Below are 23,727 nucleotides of genomic sequence, written 5' to 3'. Positions count from 1 at the left end.
GGGTCCTCATGCTTGCACTGAGGGCGTTTTAACAACCAGGTCATCTCTAACCCCATTTGTGTGTTTTAAGAATGAGTACTTGGTTGCTGAAATTGCTGTCCTTTCAGATGAAGAAAATGGGTTGCATTGCATTCTGATGACACCTTATGTCTTAGCCAGGACAAAGAGGGAATAGAATGGGATTTCCAGCCGTGGGTTTTGGTACATTTCAAAAAATGTTTACTTAATGATGAGCTTAGAAGGCTTACCCAAACATTTCCCTTTTAGCCTTGTTTTTGAAGAATACACTTGTGGACTGTATCCCAAAATGAGCCATATACAGATTTTTTGTTGTGTTTTATGTTCTTTTTGATGTATAAATGAATTAAGACTTTATTGCTATTATAATTTATGCTATAGCATCACTTAAAATCTTCATCTTACAATTTGCATTCATAAATTGCTCTCTATGTCTTTCTAATTTGGAAGCCTGTTTCAGTCAAATGCTTAGTAAGCACCAGCAGGGAACAGAAATTGAAGATACAAGCAGTGTTCATTAGGCTTCATTTAAATTGGGATAGAAGAGAGAAGAGGAAGAATCAGTTGTTTACAGGTGATGAACATGCTGGTACACAGGCACATGTTAGGTCACAGCTGCAGGCAACTGGAAGCTAAGTTATCTCAGTGGAAATTTTTGCCATTCCTTTGGTCGTGAATCAGATGTAAGAATTAGATTGGATTTTGCTTTTGTGAATATCCAAATGAATATGGGGCTACTTAAAATCTTGAATACTGCAGAATAGTTAATAACATGAAATGTTCATTTGTTCAGTGGAAGCAAAGAGTGTGTTGAAGAAGCTGGTTTTTGGAGTACTATTCAAGCAAGGCTTAGAGATGAACTGTGTTCTCAGTACACTTGCTAGGAAAGTATGTCTTATTTTCACCCCTCCCCCGTCCATTTTTAACTTAAAAGATAGTAGGTCCATGTATTTCTAAACACTGAGTGCCTGTCCTGTGTCAGAGCTTTGGTAGCATTAGGAGGCAGAAGAAGCATGCTCTCCGACCTCCGGGAGAGCTGCAGCTCAGTGATGGGCAGATCCACACAAAAGTCGCAGCAGGGGTGAGTGCAGATGGCTGCACGGAGCTGCAGAAGTGAGTGGGTGTGGGGCTCGCTGACCTTCCTGTTCTGAATCAGAGCATTGGAGACTTAAAATCCGCGGCTGACAGCGTGGGTAAGCTCAAGACCGGTCCTCTAGGTGCAGAATAGAAGCTTGGATGCAGGAGCCATGCTTCTCATCTCCCAAAGATGTACTTGGTGAGAAGAAGTAACCTGAGAGCCAAAGACAAGAGTCAATCTTAATTCATTTTAATGTCAATTAAAGCACAGTAAAATTAAATGTGGCATTTCCAAGTGTGTTCTGTGTCACCATGTCAATTAAATGAAAAACACTATTTGGACGGAATTGGCTCAATCATATGATAAAGAATTCCAGTGTGTTAGTTACTTATCTGTTGCTATGATAAAACACCATGGCCAAGGCAACTTATAAAAGAAAGCATTTAATTGGGCTTATGGTTCTAGAGGGTTAGAGTCCATTATGGCAGAGTGAAGGCACAGTGGCAAGAACATCTGAGAGCTCATGTCTCCAGCTGCAAACAGGAGGAGGCAGAGAGCACACTGAGAATGGCATGAACCTTTAGACACACCTCCTCCAACAAGGCCACGCCTCTTCCAACAAGGCCACGCCTCCTCCAACAAGGCCACGCCTCCTCCAACAAGGCCACGCCTCCTCCAACATGGCCACACCTCCCCCAACAAGGCCAGGCCTTCTCCAACAAAGGCCATGCCTCTTAATCCTTCCCAAATAGTTCCACCAACTGGGGACCAAGTATTTAAATATATGAATCTATGGAGCCTGTTCTCATTCAAGCAACCACAACCAGTGAATTGTTGAATGACAGGAAGGAAGGAGACTTCACCAAGTACCACTTCCTTACATTATGGACCCCAACCACAGTCTTAGTTTAAAGAATCTTTGACATCATCAGCCCATCCCCAGCCCCCGCCAGCAGTTACTAAAGAGACCTGTATTCTTGTTTGTAAATACTTCTGGGCTGCCCTGACCTGAGACCCTGAGTGAGACCCACTGACCACTGGTCTTCCTTGCAGAAAGCTTTCATTGGCCATGGCAGTATGGAACCCGTGTTCTCGTCTGCCTTGTCTCAGTCATAAAAAGTAACATCAAAGAGAGCTATTTATCAAAGCCTTGGTTATAGTTGTGGAGATCATTCGGCAAATAACCACTTTACTGGATCATCATCTGAAACTGCAATTGCTAAATTGTCCACCCAACTGAATACCTCAGGCTAGAAAATGAGATGGGTTTTCAGGAAATAATGCCATTAGTATCTACTTTTACATTGACAATTCTTTTTTTAACATGTGTGGCCCAGATAAAAATGCTTGACATCCTTGATGAAATACTGTACTTAAACATGTATTTGACCACATTTTTATTACATTCATTTAGTGTGTGTGTGTGTGTGTGTGTGTGTGTGTGTGCGCGTGCGCGCGCGCGCGTGCGCATGTATAGGTGCATGTGTGTAGCATGTATGTGGAGATCAGAGGACAACATGGGGGAGTCTGTTCTTTCCTCCTACTATGTGAATCCCTGGGAGATCCAATCCTGGTTGACAGTCTTATTAGCAAATATCTCAGCCAGCCCTTGACTACACATATTTATAAGTAGAGTTGACCACTTGTGGGGTTTGTGTCTGTGTCAATACAGCAAAAGTTTGATTTATGGTATCTACACTTACTTAGGTTGTCTTAGTTAGGGTTTCTGTTGCTGTGATTAACACATTACCAAAAGCAACTTGGGGAGGAAAGGGTTTATGTCATTTTAGAGCTCTCAGGTCACAATCTATCACTGATGGAAGTTAAGGCATGGACCTAGAGACAGAACTGAAGCAGAACCTGTTGAGGAACACTACTTACTGGCTCATCCCTCACAGTTTGCTCAGCCTGCTTTCATATACCATCTAGAATCACCTGCCCAGGTGTGACATCATCTAGAATTGGCTGGGCCCTTCCACATCAGTAATTAATCAAGAAAATACTGGAGCAATTCTGTTGAGGGCATTTGCTCAGTTGGTGCTCTGTCCCAAATAACTCGATCTTGTATCCAAGCAGGACATAGGTTACTGTATTCATTTTTAAATATGCATTTTATTAACCATTCAGTAGAGTTTACAGAGCATAATGAATAATACCCAAAATTAAAAATACTGTTCTGTATATACTGCTTACTAGAACCTCACTATGGCTGTAAGAAACATTGATATCTCTATTTCCTGAATAGGAACACTAACCATAGAGCATTTGGTTAGTTACTAGTTCTGGTTTCACAGTCTTGAGTGGGAGCCAGGCCTTTAAAAGCTGAGAGTTAGGACTCTGTAATAAAGAGTGCAGCTGTGACCATGCACAAGGTGTTTTGTAAGTGCTCAGCGGACAGGACTGTCGTGAGGATTCAGTGATGAGAGTCATGTTGAGTGATTGACAGGCTCCACTGTAGGGAGAGCCATCAATATTCTGACTCTCACTCCGTCCATAGAGCTCAATTGAAGTTTGCTCAGGGATGTTTTCAGGCTACAGCATTTGGGAAAGCTTTGCTTATTGCAAACCACCTAGAGTTTTACTGTCTTCTCTGAGGCAGGGAATTCATGGTCAATGGTATTTTAAAATGATACAGAAACTAAATAAAATGCACGCTGTTAAGCTTTCTGAAGCAGGCAGAAAGGCACAGAGGACCTGGGGGTCTTGGAGGGCTCAAAGCTTGAGCAAGGGCAGCCTCCTGCAAGGCCTTAATGCTTTCTGTGGAGATATGGCCTTGAGACATTATGCAGCTTTGGTAATTAAAATTAGAACATAATTTTAAAAGTTCTAGGGTAGGAGAAACCTTTACTAGGATATAAAATACAAAAGCTATTTTTGAAAGAACTATTTGTGTACAAGTTTCTATGAACTAATTTAAACCTGCAAAAGTAACAAAATATTAATATCTTTTTTAAGTACACACACACACACACACACACACATACACACTCACACACACACACACTCCAACCCTAAAACAAGTGTTTTATCAAACCTTCCTTCTGAGCTCAGGGACCTGTGCAGAAGATGAAGCAGAAAGATTGTTAGAGCCAGGCATGCAGTGTGACTTGAAGGAAGCAGTATCCTCCAGCCACGAACAGATGGATGCACATAGGAACTCACAGAGACTGGACACAGGGACAGGGCCTGCATGCTCTCGCCAGGTGGGGGCACTGTCCCTGAGAGAGGGAAGTGGACACCAGCTCCCACCCCTAACCAAGAAGCTATGTACAGTCGATACCCACCTGCAAAGGAAAAACTAGTTTTCTCCAACGGAGTCTCCTCGCTGGGTACATTTCAGGTTAGGCCCTGTGTCCAGGAGTGCATACATAGAGCAACACAAAACAGACTCAGTGGTATTTTTGTGGACTTTTCCTTACTGCTTTATTTGAGCATTTGTTTGTCTTATTGGATTTTTGCTTAAATATTTTGGTTCTGATTTTGTGTTTTTATGGTCTCTCTCTCTCTCTCTCTCTCTCTCTCTCTCTCTCTCTCTCTCTCTCTCTCTCTCTCTGTGTGTGTGTGTGTGTGTGTGTGTGTGTGTGTGTGTGTGTGTAAGAGAGAGAATTTCTTGGGTTTTTATTGCTATGATTTTTGTTTACTTTTTAAAGAGAGAAAGGGCATGGAGTTGGGTGGGGTCTGGGAGGAGTTGGGGGTGTAAAAAGCATGATCAGAATATATTGAATGAAAACATCTTTCAATGGAAAAAAAGGCAACAGACAATGAAAGACAGAAAATAGAAGGGAAAACAAACAGACAAGATACCTCTAATGGGGGCTGGGAAGATGGCTCAGCAGTTAAGAGTTTGTATTGTCCAGGGTCCAGCCCCTGAAATCGCATCACCCACAGCAGGTTGGGTCATATACACCAGTGAAAACAACCACCCTACAGACGTGCCCACAGACCATCCTGATCTAGACAATACCCGGATTATAATGCACTTTCTAAGTGATCCTAGCTTCTCAAGTTGACAGTTGAGCCAGCACAGTAAGGAATATGTAAGTTCCCAGCTTCTCTGGAACAATTTTCTAAAAAGGCATCTTTTCTTCAAGGATTGTTGGGGTTTCTGTCAAGAGTCAGGTGGCCACGATTCTGATCTTTATCTTCTATCCCATTGATGTTCATGTCTGTTTTTATGCCATGCTATTTTGTTACTGTGGCTTTTTTTTTTTAACAATATTTGTATTTTCTGAAAATGTATAAATGTATGTCATGTGTCTTGTCCCTGCTCCCCTCTTCTGATTCCTAGAATGCTCGTATTGGTTACTTTTCGTTGCTGTGCTAAGACACCATTACTAAGGCATCTTATTTTTTTTTTTTAAGATTTATTTATTTATTATGTATACAGTACTCTGTCTGCATATACACCTGCATGTCAGAAGAGGGCACCAGATCTCATTATGGATGGTTGTGAGCCACCATGTGGTTGCTGGGAATTGAACTCATGACCTCTGGAAGAACAGCCAGTGCTCTTAACCTCTGAGCCATCTCTCCAGCCCCTAAGGCATCTTATAAAGAAATTATTTGATTTAGGCTTGCAGTTTCAGGAGTTAGAGTCCAGGATGGCAGAGCCAAGGCCAGGGCAGCAGGAAGAGCTAAGAGCTCACATCTTAATCTGCAGTAGGCAGAGAAAGGCACACTGGGAATGGAAGGAGCTTCTTGAAACCTCAAAGCCCAGGTCCCAGTGACATGCCTCCTCTAACAAAGGTTCACATCCTAATCCTCCCCAATCAGTTCCACCAACTGGGGCCCAGGCATTCAAACATACCAACCTATGGAAGCCATTCTCGTCCAAGCTACCATAGCCCTCAGGACAACCCCCTCCCCACTTAATGTCCCCCTCACACTTTTAGTGTTGCTCATATGTGCCTGTGTGGGGCCAGCTACTGGAGTATGGCCAGCCTACTGGGGGTCACATCCCCAAGAATAAGCGACTCTCCCTTTCCCAGCTGTCAGGTGCCCATCGCTCCTTAGCTGGATGGGGCCATGTGGGTCCTTCCCGCACCCCATACTGGAATTTTAGCTGTCATGGTTCTGCAGGTAACCATAGTTGCTGTGAGCTCCACAGGTAACCATAGTTGCTGTGAGCTCCTGTGTGCCATGGTCGTATGTGAGCAGGAGATTGCCTTTCACAGCACTCCTCAGCGTTCTCTCTGCCTCTCGTCGGTGATAGGCACTGAACCTGGGGGCTCAATGAGGGTAATATGGATGTCACTTATTCTCAGCACTCTGAATAATTCTGTATTAACCACTACCAACTGCAAAGCAGATGACACCCGGACCAAAGCAGAGAGCAGCACAGCTGGGTTAAAGATACATATTTAGAAAGCAGTTTGACAGTGGGACCATCCGACAGGAAACCATGGTGGTCCCATGCTAGGACCTGTGACGCCCTCAGCTGTGGATTTTGACTAGGCTTACAGTATAAGAGAAGAGCTCTTTCCTTTGGAGCTTGCCTCCGATTCGGTCAGAAAGTGGTCGGCTGTCATGTAACAGTCATGCCACTGTTGCCTGGCAGGTCAGGGTGATGACATGCAGGCTCCAGGGCTGAATAAGACATAGACGTCGGCATTTTCTCACCCAGCAGCCCGCGTAGTGCAGCCTTCTAGCACAAGGAAAGCTAGTCAACAGGAAAAGATTTTCCTGGTCAGTTCACTACTGATTTCTCTGTGTCCTGCGACCAAAATGTGTGGTGTCTTCTGCAATAGGGTCTTACCAAATAGTTGTAGTGAGCAACCAAGAACAGTGGACGTGGCCTGCATTGTTTTGGATGGCTCTTGGACCTCCCTGACCAGTGTCTCATAAGAAGGTAACGTATACCCAGACTGAGATTTTCATGTAATAATCCTTGTCTTCTGGGAACAGAATTATTCACTCATGTGGCAGGACTTCTGTTCAAACTCCTTTTGTTTAAATTATGTTTTTAATTAGCTTACAAACTAGTGATTTCTGTAAGGCTTCTTTATAAATCTTTAGTTTTGCTTAACCCACCAACTAACCATCTTCTCCATCCTTCTTATTCTGATCCCCAGATCACCTTTAATTCCCAGTATCCCCTCCACCTTACCGTCCATCCTTTTCTATTTTGTTGGTGTGGCTCTCTATTGAGCTGTTAGATTTATTGAATCTACCATCTCTCTTATTTCATGTTGGTTTTCTTAAGTATTCCTAGTCTCATTTTCATATCCTGCATTAGTTTACATTTTTAATTTGTCTTTGTATTCTAATTAATTTCTTTGAACATACTATTTTGAATTTGTAGCTTTGGATTTTTAGTGGATACTTAGACCTGTAGTTCTTCTATGTCTTTGTCATTTGGTGCCATTATTCTGGGATTGGTAGTTTGGAGAGAACAAAAGTGTGTCGTGGTCTTTTCATAACATTTGTTTCTCTGTGTTAGGACTTGTACATCAGGAACTAAGTCATTGATTTTGTTTGTTTCAGTTACTTTTATTTCTTTCTTTTTAGTCATGAGTTTTTGCAGCATACTGGAGGGACTAGATTTGGAGTGTATCTGAGATGTTGTTTTCCTCTGCTAGGCTGGTGTTGAGGGTACAAAACTACCCCAGTTCTCCCCTGAGAGTAGAATATCAACCACGTCAGTAGACTCTATCCAAGGTTGAACTTCCTTAATTGTCCCTAGTGTTTCTTTCTTGGGATTTTCTTCTATGATTGGTGTTCTCTTCCTGTCTTCTCTGGACCACTGTCTGGCTTTGGCTCATCTGTGTATGGGTCAGACTGTCTCTGCTTGACTTGAGACCTAGGTGCAGCTCTGCCGTGCATTCTGGGCACATGTGTGCTGAGTGTTCAGATCTGGGCCCTGTTCCTTCTGCCCAGCTGGTCTCAGCTAAGTGCTTCATGTCGCTCAGCTGTGGAGACAACTGGTGCTGATCTGTGGGTGTGTGGCTGAGGTGATCTTGTTCTACGAGGTGGCACAAGTCTGGGCAAGGAGGAGTGACTGCTGGGTCCAATTCTGGATCTCAGAACAGGTATATGGAGGCAGCTGTGGCAGGCAGAGCCAGCTGCTGGGTCTGGTGTGCGGTGTCGATTCCCCGAGGCGTGGGCATGGGTGGACAGGTGTTGCAGCCCACGAGACCAGCTTCTAGGCTGTGGGCAGGGCTCAAAGGAAAAGTCCACCACATCATGAAACTTAGACTTTAACTGAGCAGTTTTACGGAAAAATACACACTCACACCTATTTTCTTAATGGTTACTTGTAACACGAATCTTAAAAGGTCTTATAATAAAAAACCCAGAACCAGATACTGGAGTGAAAACTGAAAGATCAGAGAAGCAGAACAGCCAGCCACTAGCTTACCTCTACAAAATCCTCAGCCTCAAGAGAGAGTTCCTGTTTCTTCCCACGTTTTATACCTGTGTCTTGCCATATCACTTCCTGGGATTAAAGGCGTGTGTCACCACTGTCTGGTTATGTTTCTCTCATGTACCCCACTGTGGCCTTGAACTCACAGAGATTCAGACAGATCTCTGCCTCCCGAGTGATAGAGTTAAAGGTGTGTGCCACCACTGCCTGGCCACTATGTCTAATTTAGTGGCTGGCTCTGTCCTCTGATCCCCAGGCAGGCTTTATTGGAGTTCACAGTCTATCACCACAGTTACTTTTCTTTATTCTCTCCTGTTGGCTCCCTCTACACCTCTTTGTTCTTGCAGTTATACCCAACAGAATCTTTCGTGTTGAATATAGGAGTCACATTTGAAGGTCACATTCTAGTAGAAACGAAACAGAGTCGTCCTGACAACTCATGTGCAGTACATCTTAGCTTCCTAATTGGTGGGGCTGTAATTTGCAGCTGCAAAGAAAGAACTGGTCATTTCATTATCTACCTAAATAATAATCTTTTTTTTTTAAAGATTTATTTATTTATTATGTATACAGAGGAGGGCGCCAGATCTCATTACAGATGGTTGTGAGCCACCATGTGGTTGCTGGGAATTGAACTCAGGACCTCCAGAAGAACAGTCATTGCTCTTAACCTCTGAGCCATCTCTCCAGCCCCCTAAATAATAATCTTATAAATAGCATTTTAAAGGAATTATAAAACTAAGCTACTGAGGAGTCTAAGAAAAATAAGGAAATCGTGTACTTTATCCTATATTTCTGAGTGTATAACATTTTAAACTAACATTTTGTAATTAGTCGTAAATGCCTGGCTCTCTCCACCTGGAGGTGTTTATAGAGAGAGCTGTGTCGTAAATCTCTTAATATGAGCTCATTTCAACATTCTCCAAGGCACAGTAACACTAAATGTGTTTTAAATCTTAAAATATATTTTTCTATCCTGTGTGTAACTTTAAACCATAAAAAAGAAAATTTGTAACTCTTTTTTGGGGCTATGAAGTACTGAGGTTAGGAATTTGTACAGAGTTCATCACTGTCCTATGTTATCAGCCAGACGAAGCAAGAGAAGCTGGCATACCAATTAGGTGGCTTTGCACTTTTTATCCTGGTTCAACAAATCAGACAGCTGGCTCTATGTCCTTGTGAGCTGGACTGCTTTTCCTGGGGTGGGGGGAACATTAGCAAAGCACCTGGTCTAATCTAAAGCTCCTTTGAAGCTTTAATCAACTAGTGGTATACAGTTGTCTTGACAGCTGGGCAAAGTCAACTGTTTTCCTGTGTTAACCTGCGCTGTGATATAAAACAGGCCCTAATTGTCTCTCAGTTCTCGTGGAACAATACCCCAATATTATTTTTATTCATCAAGATTATATAGCTTAAGGAGGACTCATCTTTTTTTACAATCCACAGATATAAATGCCCAGTGAGATGTATTAATGAGATAAACACACTACAATACAGGTAGCAGAGGACTTCCCACTTAAAAATACATAGTATCAGATACCAGAGAAAGGCATGTAAAAGTACAGCAGAAGCAAAAAGTATTTCAGAGTCTTTAGTCTTGTGGCCTTGCCTAATACAAGGTTGATCCGTCAGAGATTCTTCTCCTGGTGGACTGACATCTCGAACCTCAGTTGCCGTCTGCTGCTCCTCTGACGTGTCTATTGGCTACCAGCAGACAGGGCAGCCTCTTGGTCTGTTCTTGAAGATCGTTGTATTGTGTATGTTTTGGGTTTGATACAGAATTCTATTCCTGAAAACCAAGAGTGGTATTGACTCGTGTGTGAGTTCAGTGATTTGGCACCACTCCTGCCCACCGCCGGGGTCGTCACGGTTTTATCTTATGTTTTGACCGTACTGAGAGATGGCTGTTTGTTTTACATGCTCATTGTAATGGTCATATATGTAGTTTGGGGATAGATTTTACTTTACAAGTCATAGTAGAGAATAGAATCACCTCGCGTGTAGGCGATGACCCAAGTGTTTGCCCTATCGAAGGGCAAAGGCAGTGTAGTGCAATGACACTCCAGTGAGTGCTGTAGAAGTGAGTTTGTGCTTTATAAAAATAACAAGGAGCTTGGAAAAGTCATTAAGGCTGATCTATACATTAGAACCTGAGCCTTGCTCCTCAGAGGCTCTGATGGTGCTGGGCATTATTTTTCTTAGTGTTTATCTGACTGACAAATAAGATGAACTGTACAATCACTTGCTCTTGAATTAGGAGATCTGCTACAGCTCTGAGTGAGCCAGTAGCAAGAGTGCTGTGGAAGTGGTTCCATCCCAGGTGTGCTTTCATACACTCTATTGAAAAAAACCTCTCGTCACAGTGTGCTGACATTTCAGAATTTTGTGGCCATACTCATAACACAGATGTGTTCATGGTGCCCCCTGGGAATTCGGGGATGCATTTGAATAGATGACACTCCCAGTACCCCTCTTCTAGTCAAAGGTTGACTTTGCCTCTCCTGTTTTATTATTATCATCATCATCTTGACCAAGAGTCTCTGTGAGCAAGTGATGCTGTGTGCTTAATTTAGTGATCCATGGAACACAAACAGAAGGCCAGTAGGGGTGTCTGCAAACAGATGAACCTTTGGGTTTGTGAGTTTTTGAGGCCTGACTTGTGGAGTTTGTCTTAGGATTTTGGCTGTTCAGCTATGGGTCAGAGCCTGGAGATGGGAGGTGATTTGCAGACCCTGGCCCAGTTTTTCCTACAGATTTTTGAGGCTAGCATTACTGAGTCAGAGTTCACGAGGTTGACTTTGGACTCTGTGTGGAGCAGGGGGATCATGGTGGGACAAGTAGCCACGGTCCCATCACAAAGATAAGACAAGAGAGGAGACATCTCGTTCAGAATCCACATACTGTGTTGTTGTGCAGACAGTAATAATGTCATCTGTGTGGTCCAGAACTGAGCCGGGAGAACACTGTCAGCCCCTGGTACAGGGTGTTTCTTCTTAGACTCTGGGATAATGACCTCAGCTGGACTCAGGGAGGAGAATAGCCTGTCTGTGCTCACTCCTGAGCCGTTCTGACTCCAGCCTTGAGCTACCGCCACCACCACCAGTACACAGGACTCTCTTTTTTTTTCTTGTCTCCTGATAGAAAGTTTAAAGTACATAAGCATGTCCTTCTCAATACAAATATTTTTAACTTAATCTACCTACGTCTATTTCTTTACTCTCCTCCTTCCCTCGTGGCTTTGGCACTGCAGGTTGAGCATTTTCTTGAGCAAGTTGTGAGCTGGTTTCGTTCTCATTGACTTGGGACTCTTGAGCAGTTTGTCTTCCAGCACAGTCCTAGTAAGTGACGGCTGGTATGACAGCGGCTGTGCCCAGGTGGCTTTTGTGCTGATGAATGGGACTCGTGTGGCTGAGGCACGGACGGGCTCCATTCCATTCTCACTAGCGAACTCCACAGGGAAGCAGCCAGCTTCTCCACTACACACCCTTGCTTCCTTCTAGCTACTTTCACTTGGGGCTGATAGTAAAGTTGATGTTCTGGGAGTGTGAAATGCACTACATCTTAAGGACGATATGTGAATTGTGTGCATTGACACATGTTAAAACGCTAGTATTTAGCGGTCACACTTTCTTACAGCGTCAACTTCCTCACTGCGGTGGCAGAATCCCTGGCAAGACCTCCCAAGGCCAAGCCTCTGGCCTTCATGCACGGGTGGAGACAGGCTCACTGCAGCCCACCACACCCGAAGAGCTCTCGGCAGCTGATGGCCACTGAGGGAGAGAGAGTCGGTTCTCTCTAGGGGTGACCTTCCTCCCACAGGTCAACCCCATGCTTACACACATGCATATTTGGGTAGCACTGTTTTTGGATTTGGGATTATTTGGAGGGAGGCATGAAGTTGGGAGGGAGAACATGGTAGGTGTATTCCCAGAGGAGTTGGAGGGTGAATATTGATCAAAATACTTTGTATATGTATGTCATTCTCAATGAATACATTTTAAGAAGTTTTAAATAAAACTGAGGAAAGGTTTATTTGGTTCTTAGTTCCGTCGGACCCAGTCTTTGGCCCTTGGTCCTTGGCGCCCTTGATTATGGGTCTTTCCTGGTGGTAGGAGACGCGGGACGGGACTGGGGACCCGATGTTGTAGCCTTCAAAGGCATGTCCCACTGCTTTTCCCTCCAACAAAGCTCTTCCTCTTCCATTTCCAGAGTAAGCTGCTGGCTGGGAGGCAGGTGTTGGGCACAAGAGGTCCCAGGAGCATTTCATAGTCTCCCTACCCCGACAACGACCAAAATTAGTTTGCTTCTTTCCTTTGGACTTGTCAACCTGGATCTTGCTCCATTTGAAGTTCTGTGTACTGTTCTCTCTGTGTTCATCTAGCAGGACGGCCGCACACATGGCATGACCAACATCGGGCAGGTAACCCTGTGGGGTCAGTCCTTTCTCTGCAGTCTGTCCAGCAGCACAGCACACCTGGCTCACTTGATGCAGATCAGCTTTCTGTGCTGTGCCTGATGCAGCCCTGCCAGGAACCCTTCCTCAGATGGACAGACTGCCTCCCCTTCAGGTCAGCTGCCCCACTTCCCCTTGCCCTGTAGTTCATTCCTGTTGTCTTGGGTACCCAGAAACCCAGACACTTTCTGGAAGAGAAGTGTCTGCTAACAGACTTCTACAATCCAGAGTTTATTCACCAGGCACTTCTGCTGTGCTGGGCACTGCATTAGATAGCTACCATAGCAGTGACCAAAGCCTAACTCCTGGGAACTTTCATACTGATTGGGTCACAGTCACGGATAAACAAGGGATTGTACAGGTGTCACCTCATCAGTGCTGTGGAGGAGGTGATGGAGACAGGTTCAGGGAAGGTAGGCTAGTCGGGGTTTTTACACCAGTCACCCGATGTGCTGCGCTTCCAACCCCTGCTGCGATTACCGTCCCAATTCCTACCTCCCGTGTTCTTCCAGAATACACACTTCCTCTGCTGTTGGTCACACGTGTTTTCTAGGCAGTTTTCCTGTGCTCTGACCGGTCCTCCTGAATATCGGATGAAGGAGACTTGAGAATGGTGCCAGATCTGGGTCCCAGTCTGTGTGGCTCTCGGGCTGTTTGGCCGGGTGCCTCCTTGCACGGGCTGCCACTGCACCTGTCGTCCTGGCAGCCCTGGCAGCCTCAGATCATGGTCGACAACTCTGAGGTCACTTTAAACCAAGGCTTCTGCACAGCATGTATTCTGGTAGACCAGTATTTCTCTCAGAGTTTCTGACCAGTTCACAGCACAGTGTGGGCTGGATAAGGTTTGCACCTGCCTCTACGTGTCCCACGTAAGAAAGCAACAGTCTGTATAGTAAGTGTTTACCATTCAGAATTCCTTCCTATTGGTGAAATTATTAAGGCCACTCCACGTAGTTAAAAGGTTTATTTAGTGGGGTAACTTACAAATGAAGGGATAGGTAGGTTGCAGGGTCTGGGAAAGACGCAGTGCAGTCCGGCGGTGTTCTCTGGAGAACTCTGCTCGGTCTACCTCCAGCGTCCAGGGTCCAGGAACCAAGAGAGGCAGCATATCCAGATCTCAAGTCTTCAGGGTCCTCTCGGCCCCACTTTGTAGGCGTGACAGTTACCGAAGCCTCAATGGGGGTTGGAACTTCCAGATCAAAGCTGGAATGGCTACCCACTACACCTTCCACCTCTGCTTTCTAGTTTTGTTTGGATTAAATATCGTTGCTAATGATTTGGATTCCTCATAAGTGAGTAATTAACACATTTTTGTCAACTAACAACAAAAGGAAAGTGGGGGGTATTCCAAGTGGGACTCCTTGTGGCGAGACTGTGGCACTTTCTAAATGGTTAGTACCAAATTCGAGGTCCTTATTGTCTTCTGTTTTTAAAAATGCCTCTGAGAGCCAGGTGGTGATACACACTACACTACAGAGGCAGAGGCAGAAAGGTGGAGAGTTCGAGGCTAGCCAGGATCTTGACACAGAGTTTGAAGCCAGCCTTGGCTACATAGCAAATCTACCACAAACACAGCTCCAAAGCATGTGTGGTCTTTCTTGCCTCTGCTCTTGTCTTTAGTCAGAACAGTGGGACATACCTGTACATTTAATGTCAACACTTGTTGGGGGTGATCCCAGCCCTCCCCCAGTCTATATGAAGCATACCTCAGGATTAAAACTGACAAGGCATCACTACACTTCAAATAACCTGTTTGATGGACAGGAGAGGGAAGCCGTTGCTTGTGTACATGACTAACACTGTATTATGAATTCTGTGGCGGACAGTGCTAGGGATCTGTGACCCAGGATGTGTTGTCCATGTCACAGAGATTGGTAGTCTTGGAGAATGGGGGCTGTAGCTTAAATACTGGCTGTGGCCAGTGCTCTAGAATATTGGCTGATCGATGACTGCCCAGTGAGCAGCGTGTGTTCCCGACAAGAAAGAGCTGGAAGAATTTCACCATGAAGGTTTTTAAGTTTTATTTGCTTAAAACTGAAAATTCCATTACAATTCAAATTGACGTAGGAGTTCTTTAGAGCATAATGGTTTTGTTGAGTATTTTGTTGTTGTTGTTGGTAGCTGTGATTTTTCTCTTTAAATTTATTTCCTATGCGTGGGTGTTTTGCCTGAGTACATGTCAGTGCACCACATGCGTGCCTGGTGCCTGCAGAGGCCAGAAGAGGGTGTCGGATCCCTTAGAACTGGAGTCGGGGTGGTTGTGAGCCACCATGTGGGTGCTGGCAGTGGAAGGCAGGTCCTCTGGAAGAGCAGCCAGTGCTCTCTACTGCCAAGCCTTCTCTCCAGCCCCTTGCTTTGTTTTTGGAGACAAATTTACCTCTCTGCTCATTATCCTCTTGCCTCACTGTCTCAGTGCTAGGAATATAAGTGTGGGTTCCAGTACTTCCTTTGATTGTTACAGGTAAATGTCTCTTAGAAGGCAACTAGGAAACACCTGCTATAGACAGCTGAGCTGGCCGACCCTTGTCCTCCCCCACTGCAGGACCGCTCTTCTGATCCGAGTGGGTGGGTTTGGACCCCTGCCTACCAGGCCTGGCTTCTGAATGCCTGAAATCCAAGCTGGAGGCCCTTGCTATGGACAGCACTGTCCATCTTGCTGCTTCCAGAGCTCTGCAGAGGCCTTGAAAATGTTCCTCTGCCAAGGTTTACTTTTTAAAGAGTCTTCCAGTATATAGGGGTTCTTTCCATGTCAGTGCCTTAGGGGAGTTGGTATGTGTAATACAGGGCCTCGGCTTTCCTTCCATTTTGATCATTTGTTTGCATTTTCCCAGTAGTTTTCGGAGATCTAGTTTGGCATGTTGTGTCCAGCAGTTAGAGTGTGGTGGTTTGTTAGATGGCAGTATGGCGGTGAGGTTTGAGTCAGGTAACAGAAGTAGATATGCCAGCACACAAAAGGACATAAGGGGTTCCTTAAAGGTGAGGTGATCTGGCCTTGTCCTGGGCCCAGGAGGTGAGGGAATGACATTCCCTGCGGTGCTGAAAACAAAGGGCTGGTTTATCTGCACACAACTTACCAGGGGTCAAAACAGCAGAGAATGGGCGTGACCCTGCTGTGCCCTGTCTGTGACAATGCACACTTTTGCAATGTCTCTCTGTATGTGTGTGCCTGTGCTCAGGTCAGTGACAACATCTTTTTCTTTCCGATGTTACTGGTATTAAAATTAACCACTTTTTAAATTTTTTTTCCAGAACAAGCCTGCCTTCGCCCATGTTCTCCAGAAACGACTTCAGCATCTGGAGCATCCTCAGAAAATGCATTGGGATGGTGAGTTAGCTTCTGTTTCCTCACAGCGTTGAGTGGCTGCCTGTTGATTGCATATCCTTAGGAAGGGGGTCTGGAAAGGTAACATGGAAGTGTGGCCTAACAGTTGTCAAAATACCCACGAGAGTAAGAAAGTCAGCCTTCCATTAGCTTTTTTTTTTTTTTTTTTTTTTTGGTTTTTCGAGACAGGGTTTCTCTGTGTAGCTTTGTGCCTTTCCTGGAGCTCACTTGGTAACCCAGGCTGGCCTCGAACTCACAGAGATCCGCCTGGCTCTGCCTCCCGAGTGCTGGGATTAAAGGCGTGCGCCACCAACGCCCGGCTCCTTCCATTAGCTTTTTCTGGAAGAATCTGGATCTCTTTCTGTACTACATCAAGTGGCTTTAATGTGACTTTCCTAGGAAAACAAGGACATGCTTTTCTTTTGCAGCACACCGAATTTGTATTTCCTCACACGTCCCCTCAGAGTTTCTCTCCAAGAACAGGTCCACTGTGTAGACTCTTGCTTTGTGCTTCTGGCAGAACCAGCTTCCATGCTGTGGCTCTGCCAGTGTGCTGTAGTAGGATATGTGGATCCTGCCTCTGCTGCATTGACGGGGTGTGGGTGTGGGAGGGGGTCTAACCTGGGAGGGGGGGCAATGGCAACTTTCCTCTTACCGGTCACTTCTGCCACCCGATGCTAGCCTAGAAGTCTCTTCCTAGTGTGATCTTTGACCAAGAATAATGATAATTGAATAACATGGATCCCGAGGTGCCAAGGACTCAGCCTGAGGGGATGCTGCATTTAGTGTGTTGAGCTGCTCTGCCCACCCTCCTAGTGTTCCTTTGCTCTGAGGTTGGGTACTAACTTCCTCAGTGCCCCATCCAAGGAGCTCATCCCAGGAACATCCAGTTTAAACCAGTCTTCTGAGTCCTTGCAGAGAATGATTCAGCCGAGCTTTGGGAAGCCCTGCCACTCCTTACTGTGAGACTGGACAGGAAGCTATGCTTTCCTGGGCCCAGCTGCCTCCTGCTTCAGATCTGGGCACTAGCTCCTACTTCAGAGACTGTGCAAAGATAAGTAGTTCATATAAAATGTCTAGATATCTGCTAGATTAGCATGGTGCTCACTGCATAATCGTCCTCACATCAGCAGTCATACCAGCAGAGTGGGGGGCTTCAAACCTCCTTCAGTCATATTAGGATTCAAGATGGCAAACCCGTACTTACGTAAGGTGATGATTATACACCCTCCAAGCTGTGGGCTGATACAAGTCACTTGTTACTGCCTTTAATGCTCTCTTGATAACTGAGAGTTGAAGGAAGACAAGCACTTGTTTTCTGTGGAGTCAGTGTTTTTCAGACCTTCAATAGATGTATTTATCTTTGTCATCTGGCATGTAGCTGTGAATGTACGTGTGCTCCTAAAATGAAAAACAATTTCACAAGAGAATGATTATCATTACCACAGTGATTTTTTATATTAAAGCAATACTGATTTCAATTCATTACATTGATTTCATAACTTGTTAATAAACCAAAGCTCTGTGCTCCTGTAGAATCGATGCCTCATCTGCCTTAAGACTGAAGGAAAGGAGTTTGTATGAACACAGTCGTGTGTAGTTGGTCTTCCTGAACATTATGAGAAATAAGGCTTTTTGTATATGTCTCTTGTATAAGCCTGTCTCCTGTCTCAGCAGATGTCAGGTGCCATGGTAGTGTCATTGTGTGGTAAATGTTTGCAGAGGTAACCAATATGACTCTTTAGCAAGTTCCTAAACTAGGAGATGGTGTCATGTTGGACCAAGCCTGTCTTCATTCTCTCAAGAACATGGCCATGCTTTTATTTCTAGGTACAAAGCTATGTGTGCAGATAAACACTTCGATGCATCATAAATAAAACGAAACAAGTACTGACAGCTGTGTGGCTTGGTAGAGCTCCACAGAGTGTTTTGAAACCTGTCTGGAGACCTGGCTGACTGAAGCATCCACAGAGAGCTGCAAGGAAAGGATGTCTTTGCAGGTGACCCTGCTGGGGTTGTAGATTTATCAGTGTGAGTGTAAGGGACGCCACTGGCATCTGGACTGTTCTTTAGGTGTGACTAGGGAAGGCTTGCCTCTCCTCGGCAGCAGGAAGAGTCAGAAGGTGTAAGTGCTGGGCATCAACAGAGGTGGAAATAAAGATATCCTGGCAGAGTAGTGCAAACGGTATCACCATAGTAAAAATTGTGGTTTTTGTATGACTCACTCTAATATATTACTTGTTTCACCCTGCCCCCCCAAAATAAGTCAAGACTTAGAAAATAGTAGCATTCATATGTTTTGGTACCCTTCAAGAATTTTTAAAAAGCGCCTTTACTTCACGCCCATGATTCTGTTACAGTATCGGAGTTTGAAAACCCTCGTGCTATCATATTTCTTCTCTGAGCGTTGTGTGGTCTCGTAATTTGGTAGTAAGATTTTGGTTGGTTGGTTGGTTTCGTAGGACCTTGGTATGTAACCTACTGGCTTTGAACTCCGAATCCTCCTGCCTCAGCCTCCCAAGTACTGGGATTACAAACATTCACCACCGTGCTTGAATTAGAATTTTTAAAAATAGCAGAGAAAATGTGACTCTGAATCCTGTCTGACCTATTTACACTGTGAGCACTGGGTCAGACGAACAGTGTGTGAGCGCCCCTGGCCTCAGATGCTCACAGCTGAACACTGATCTGAATTCTTTCCTAGGTAATGGCATGCTGATACAGTGAGATGTGGTGTAATTAGAAATATGACTTCTAGAACTCACAGGAGGCAGAGGTAGACAGACCTCTGTGAGTTGGAGTCCAGCCTGGTCTAAATAGTGAGTTCCAGGACAGCCAGGGCTACACAGTGAGACCCTGTTTCAAAAAATAAAATAAGACTCATAGGAGAAATGTATCTGCTAGGGATGGTGGGGGTCTAATTTTGTGACCAGTAAGGAAGGTCCCGGTGTTCTCAGTTCAGTTCCCTGTAGCTAGCTGGGTAATCTAACTCTAGAGCAGAGCTCACTTCTCTCCCCCGCTCCGCCCCGAGTACACCATGTTTTCTTTGTGTCTAAAGTGTACAGAATCTCACATTTCTCACGCCTGTGGAGCCCTCCTCTCCCGTTTTGTCTCAGACAGGCTTTTGTTACCAAATATCAGGTTACCTTCCATGAAATAAACACTTTATATAACTAGAATCCGATATGCATCTCTCTGTGGTTAAGGCTTTCATTACGCATGGCCCAGCTTCCCAGCTCCTCTGTTGTCTTTTCTCCAGGGTCTCCTTAAGCCTGTCCCCTTCTCCTGTCCCTGTGGCTGGGGCTCTGTCAGCTGGGGAGCTCCTGCTTACAGCCCACACGAAGCAGCACGTGGAGGCGGCAGAGGCCCTTGGACTGGGCATGGCCTCCCTGACCCTGTACACATTCCTTCCTCTCGCTCACAGCGGCACTGAGGCCTTAGTGCTCAGTGCCTGTAGGAGGTGACAGCGCTCTGGTTGATGATGAATGCTGACTCTTTAAATGTTTGTAGTGAATTCTTACACTCATTTTACATACGGACCACAGTTTCCCTCCCTCCTCTCCTTCCGTTCTCCCCCCACCCCATCCACTCCTCCTCCATCTCTGATGAATGCTGACTTTTAAAAATGAAAATCCTGTAACACTCTGGAAGGCTCTGTTGAATCCACTGCCGCAGAGATGTGCTTGCTGTCATCATCTGTTGGTTAAGTACGTAATCAAGGTGCTTTGGAATAGTTCAGAAGATAAGATTCCATTTCCCCTTATACTTGGTATTTCTAGTCTTTATTTCTCACAGAAATTAATTGAATTGTATTGAACTAAGTTTTCTCTCTGAAAGTATGTTATTGGTTACTTTGTATTTTACTGCCACAAAATGTGTCTAAGGTGAATGTTAACTTGACTGTAAAACTTTAATGCCAAAAGTGTCTTTGGCCATTATTATAAATAGTGTATCAGTGACAGCAGTATGGGTGTAACATTTCTAAAATGCTGACATAGAATGTAGAACGCTATTTGTATCTGAGGGAGATGACCTCGCTGCAGTTAGAGTCACACAGCTGCCCCAGTCATGATGGTGAGCGGCCATCCATACAAAACCGAGAGGGGATTTTTAGGACACTTACGGTACTTTAATAGACGCAAGATTAAGAACCCTTTGCACATTAATAGACAGATGGGAGCAGGAGTTTGTGGGACTTAGTATCTAGGATTGTCATTCGGTTCTTTGTCCCTTCTCAGCTGTGTGCCAAAAATTAGAGTGTGTTACCAAAAATAATCTGTTATGATCTATAAGCTGGCAAATCAAGTAGGACTTTATTTTTTTAAAAACAGAACTTAGGAAAACTTACAGAAGCTTTGGCTCCCTTTTGTGGTGGCTGTAGGCCTCGTGGTCTGGAGGAACCGTTACGAGAGGCTTTCTTGGGCTCACACATCTGCACTCACTCAGTTCTTTGACCCAGTAGTACCCGGCCCGTTAGAAGACATTCAGAAAACTTCCCTCTTCCAAGAATACTTTTGCCAGCATTTTTGGATAAAATGCTTTTGGGTGACCTTGGGCCCTGAAATATGTGTAAGTTACCTGATAGGAACCTGAGGCAGAAAAGGTGCATTTGCCTTCCTCTTCGAGGGCTTTAGTCCAAGGCTGGCTGGACCCATGAGATGAAGCCGTGTCCTTGTGGTTGAGGGAGTGGTCAGGAGGTTGCTTACCCAGGGCAGTCAGAAAACGGAGAGGTGGGAAGGAGCCAGGCACAGGACGCCCTTCAAATGACACCTCCAGTGACCTGCTTCCCCCATCCAGGGTCGTGTCCCCCACCTCTCAAGTGCTGCCACCAGGTTTGGAATCCGTCAGTGACGTCCCGGTCACCTCTGGCTGGTTGTACTCACTTGCCAGAGACCAAGCCCTCAATCCAGAGCCAGCCCATAACTAACCACTTCCCTCAAAACTACACGTTTGCCTCACAGGTAGAGAGCTAGAGAAGGTGGGAGCGGCGCCACGCCTGCTGTTACTAACACTGACTCCAGACAAAAGCTCAGAGAGTGAAACAGCGTGACACCACCACCATCTTCAGTGTCAAGATCCCAAATCAGGGTGTCGCCAGCAGGGACTGGCCAGAAGTCACTCTGGTGGTGCACAGTTCCATAACTGAGGGGCGAGGAGTGCAGTGGATGATGGTGCACAGGGGTGTGGGGTGCAGTGGATGATGGTGCACAGGGGTGTGGGGTGCAGTGGATGATGGTGCACAGGGTGTGCAGTGGATGATGGTGCACAGGGGTGTGGGGTGCAGTGGATGGTGGTGCACAGGGGTTGGTGTGCAGTGGATGATGGTGCACAGGGGTGTGGGGTGCAGTGGGTGGTGGTGCACAGGGGTGTGGGGTGCAGTGGGTGATGGTGCACAGGAGTGTGGGGTGCAGTGGATGATGGTGCACAGGGGTGTGGGGTGCAGTGGGTGGTGGTGCACAGGGGTGTGGGGTGCAGTGGGTGATGGTGCACAGGAGTGTGGGGTGCAGTGGATGATGGTGCACAGGGGTGTGGGGTGGATGATGGTGCACAGGGGTGTGCAGTGAATGATGGTGCACAGGGGGGTGGTGTGCAGTGGGTGATGGTGCACAGGGGTTGGGGTGCAGTGGATGGTGGTGCATAGGGGTGTGGGGTGCAGTGGATGGTGGTGCATAGGGGTGTGGGGTGCAGTGGGTGATGGTGCACAGGGGTGTGGGGTGCAGTGGGTGATGGTGCACAGGGGTGTGGGGTGCAGTGGATGGTGGTGCACAGGGGTGTGGGGTGCAGTGGATGATGGTACACAGGGGTGTGGGGTGGATGATGGTGCACAGGGGTGTGCAGTGAATGATGGTGCACAGGGGGGTGGTGTGCAGTGGGTGATGGTGCACAGGGGTTGGGGTGCAGTGGATGGTGGTGCACAGGGGTGTGGGGTGCAGTGGATGGTGGTGCATAGGGGTGTGGGGTGCAGTGGATGGTGGTGCACAGGGGTGTGGGGTGCAGTGGATGGTGGTGCACAGGGGTGTGGGGTGCAGTGGATGGTGGTGCACAGGGGTGTGGGGTGCAGTGGATGGTGGTGCACAGGGGTGTGGGGTGCAGTGGATGGTGGTGCACAGGGGTGTGGGGTGCAGTGGATGATGGTGCACAGGGGTGTGGGGTGCAGTGGATGGTGGTGCACAGGGGTGTGGGGTGCAGTGGATGATGGTGCACAGGGGTGTGGGGTGCAGTGGATGATGGTGCACAGGGTGTGCAGTGGATGATGGTGCACAGGGGTGTGGGGTGCAGTGGATGATGGTGCACAGGGGTGTGGGGTGCAGTGGATGGTGGTGCACAGGGTGTGCAGTGGATGATGGTGCACAGGGGTGTGGGGTGCAGTGGATGGTGGTGCACAGGGGTGTGGGGTGCAGTGGATGATGGTGCACAGGGGTGTGGGGTGCAGTGGATGGTGGTGCACAGGGGTTGGGGTGCAGTGGATGATGGTGCACAGGGGTGTGGGGTGCAGTGAATGGTGGTGCACAGGGGTGTGGGGTGCAGTGGATGGTGGTGCACAGGGGTGTGGGGTGGATGATGGTGCACAGGGGTGTGGGGTGCAGTGGATGATGGTGCACAGGGGTGTGGGGTGCAGTGGATGATGGTGCACAGGGGTGTGGGGTGCAGTGAATGGTGGTGCACAGGGGTTGGTGTGCAGTGGATGATGGTGCACAGGGGTGTGGGGTGCAGTGGGTGATGGTGCACAGGGGTGTGGGGTGCAGTGGGTGATGGTGCACAGGGGTGTGGGGTGCAGTGGGTGATGGTGCACAGGGGTGTGGGGTGCAGTGGATGATGGTGCACAGGGGTTGGTGTGCAGTGGATGATGGTGCACAGGGGTGTGGGGTGCAGTGGGTGATGGTGCACAGGGGTGTGGGGTGCAGTGGATGGTGGTGCACAGGGGTGTGGGGTGCAGTGGGTGATGGTGCACAGGGGTGTGGGGTGCAGTGGGTGATGGTGCACAGGGGTGTGGGGTGCAGTGGATGGTGGTGCTGAGGTTGACCGATGCTCCTTAAACTATAACTCGAGGACTTTCACACTTTCAGGCAAAAAAAAAAACAAGAAACAAAGCAAAGCACCTGCAGCAGTGAAGGACAGAAGGGATTCATGGTGATTCCCGGCAATTCAGGGTGGAGGAAGTGTGTGTGTCTTAGTGTATTTTCACTTTTTAAGTGATAAGCACAGCAGGGGAACTTAGCCTGGTGCTGCCCAGGCTTCCGGAGCTGAGGAGAGTGCAAAGGAGTGGAACGTGGAAACTGGTGGGGAACACTTCCCGTTTCTCCTCTCTCTGCCAGCCAGCCCACAGCACTGCATTTCCCTTCTGTCTCCCGTAGCTTTTCTTGCGTTTTCACCCCCATCCCCATTTTCCTGGTGACAGTATTCAGGAGCCCGTGCAGTTCCTGCCTTGTGTCTGTGTTGAGTGCGTATCTCCCGTGTGCCCTGACACGTCTGTGCGGATCGGGCTGGGCGGC

General features: G+C 46.7%; 1 protein-coding gene across 14 annotated transcripts in view; it reads left to right on the top strand.

Moving 5' to 3' along the window:
• The window catches only part of Osbpl1a (oxysterol binding protein like 1A), a 183,997-nt gene that overhangs the window by 135,515 nt on the left and 24,755 nt on the right, over positions 1-23,727 (top strand). For all 14 annotated transcript variants that reach the window (XM_076554750.1, XM_076554747.1, XM_076554746.1 and 11 more), the window contains one exon: positions 16,162-16,237. In XM_076554750.1, the coding sequence (XP_076410865.1) occupies positions 16,162-16,237 (76 nt within the window). The remainder of the gene's footprint in view (positions 1-16,161; positions 16,238-23,727) is intronic.

Source organism: Peromyscus maniculatus, chromosome 19 (genome assembly GCF_049852395.1).
Source record: "Peromyscus maniculatus bairdii isolate BWxNUB_F1_BW_parent chromosome 19, HU_Pman_BW_mat_3.1, whole genome shotgun sequence".
Lineage (NCBI taxonomy): Eukaryota > Metazoa > Chordata > Mammalia > Rodentia > Cricetidae > Peromyscus > Peromyscus maniculatus.
Note: the sequence above shows the minus strand (reverse complement) of the source record. Positions and strands in the feature narration are given on the sequence as shown.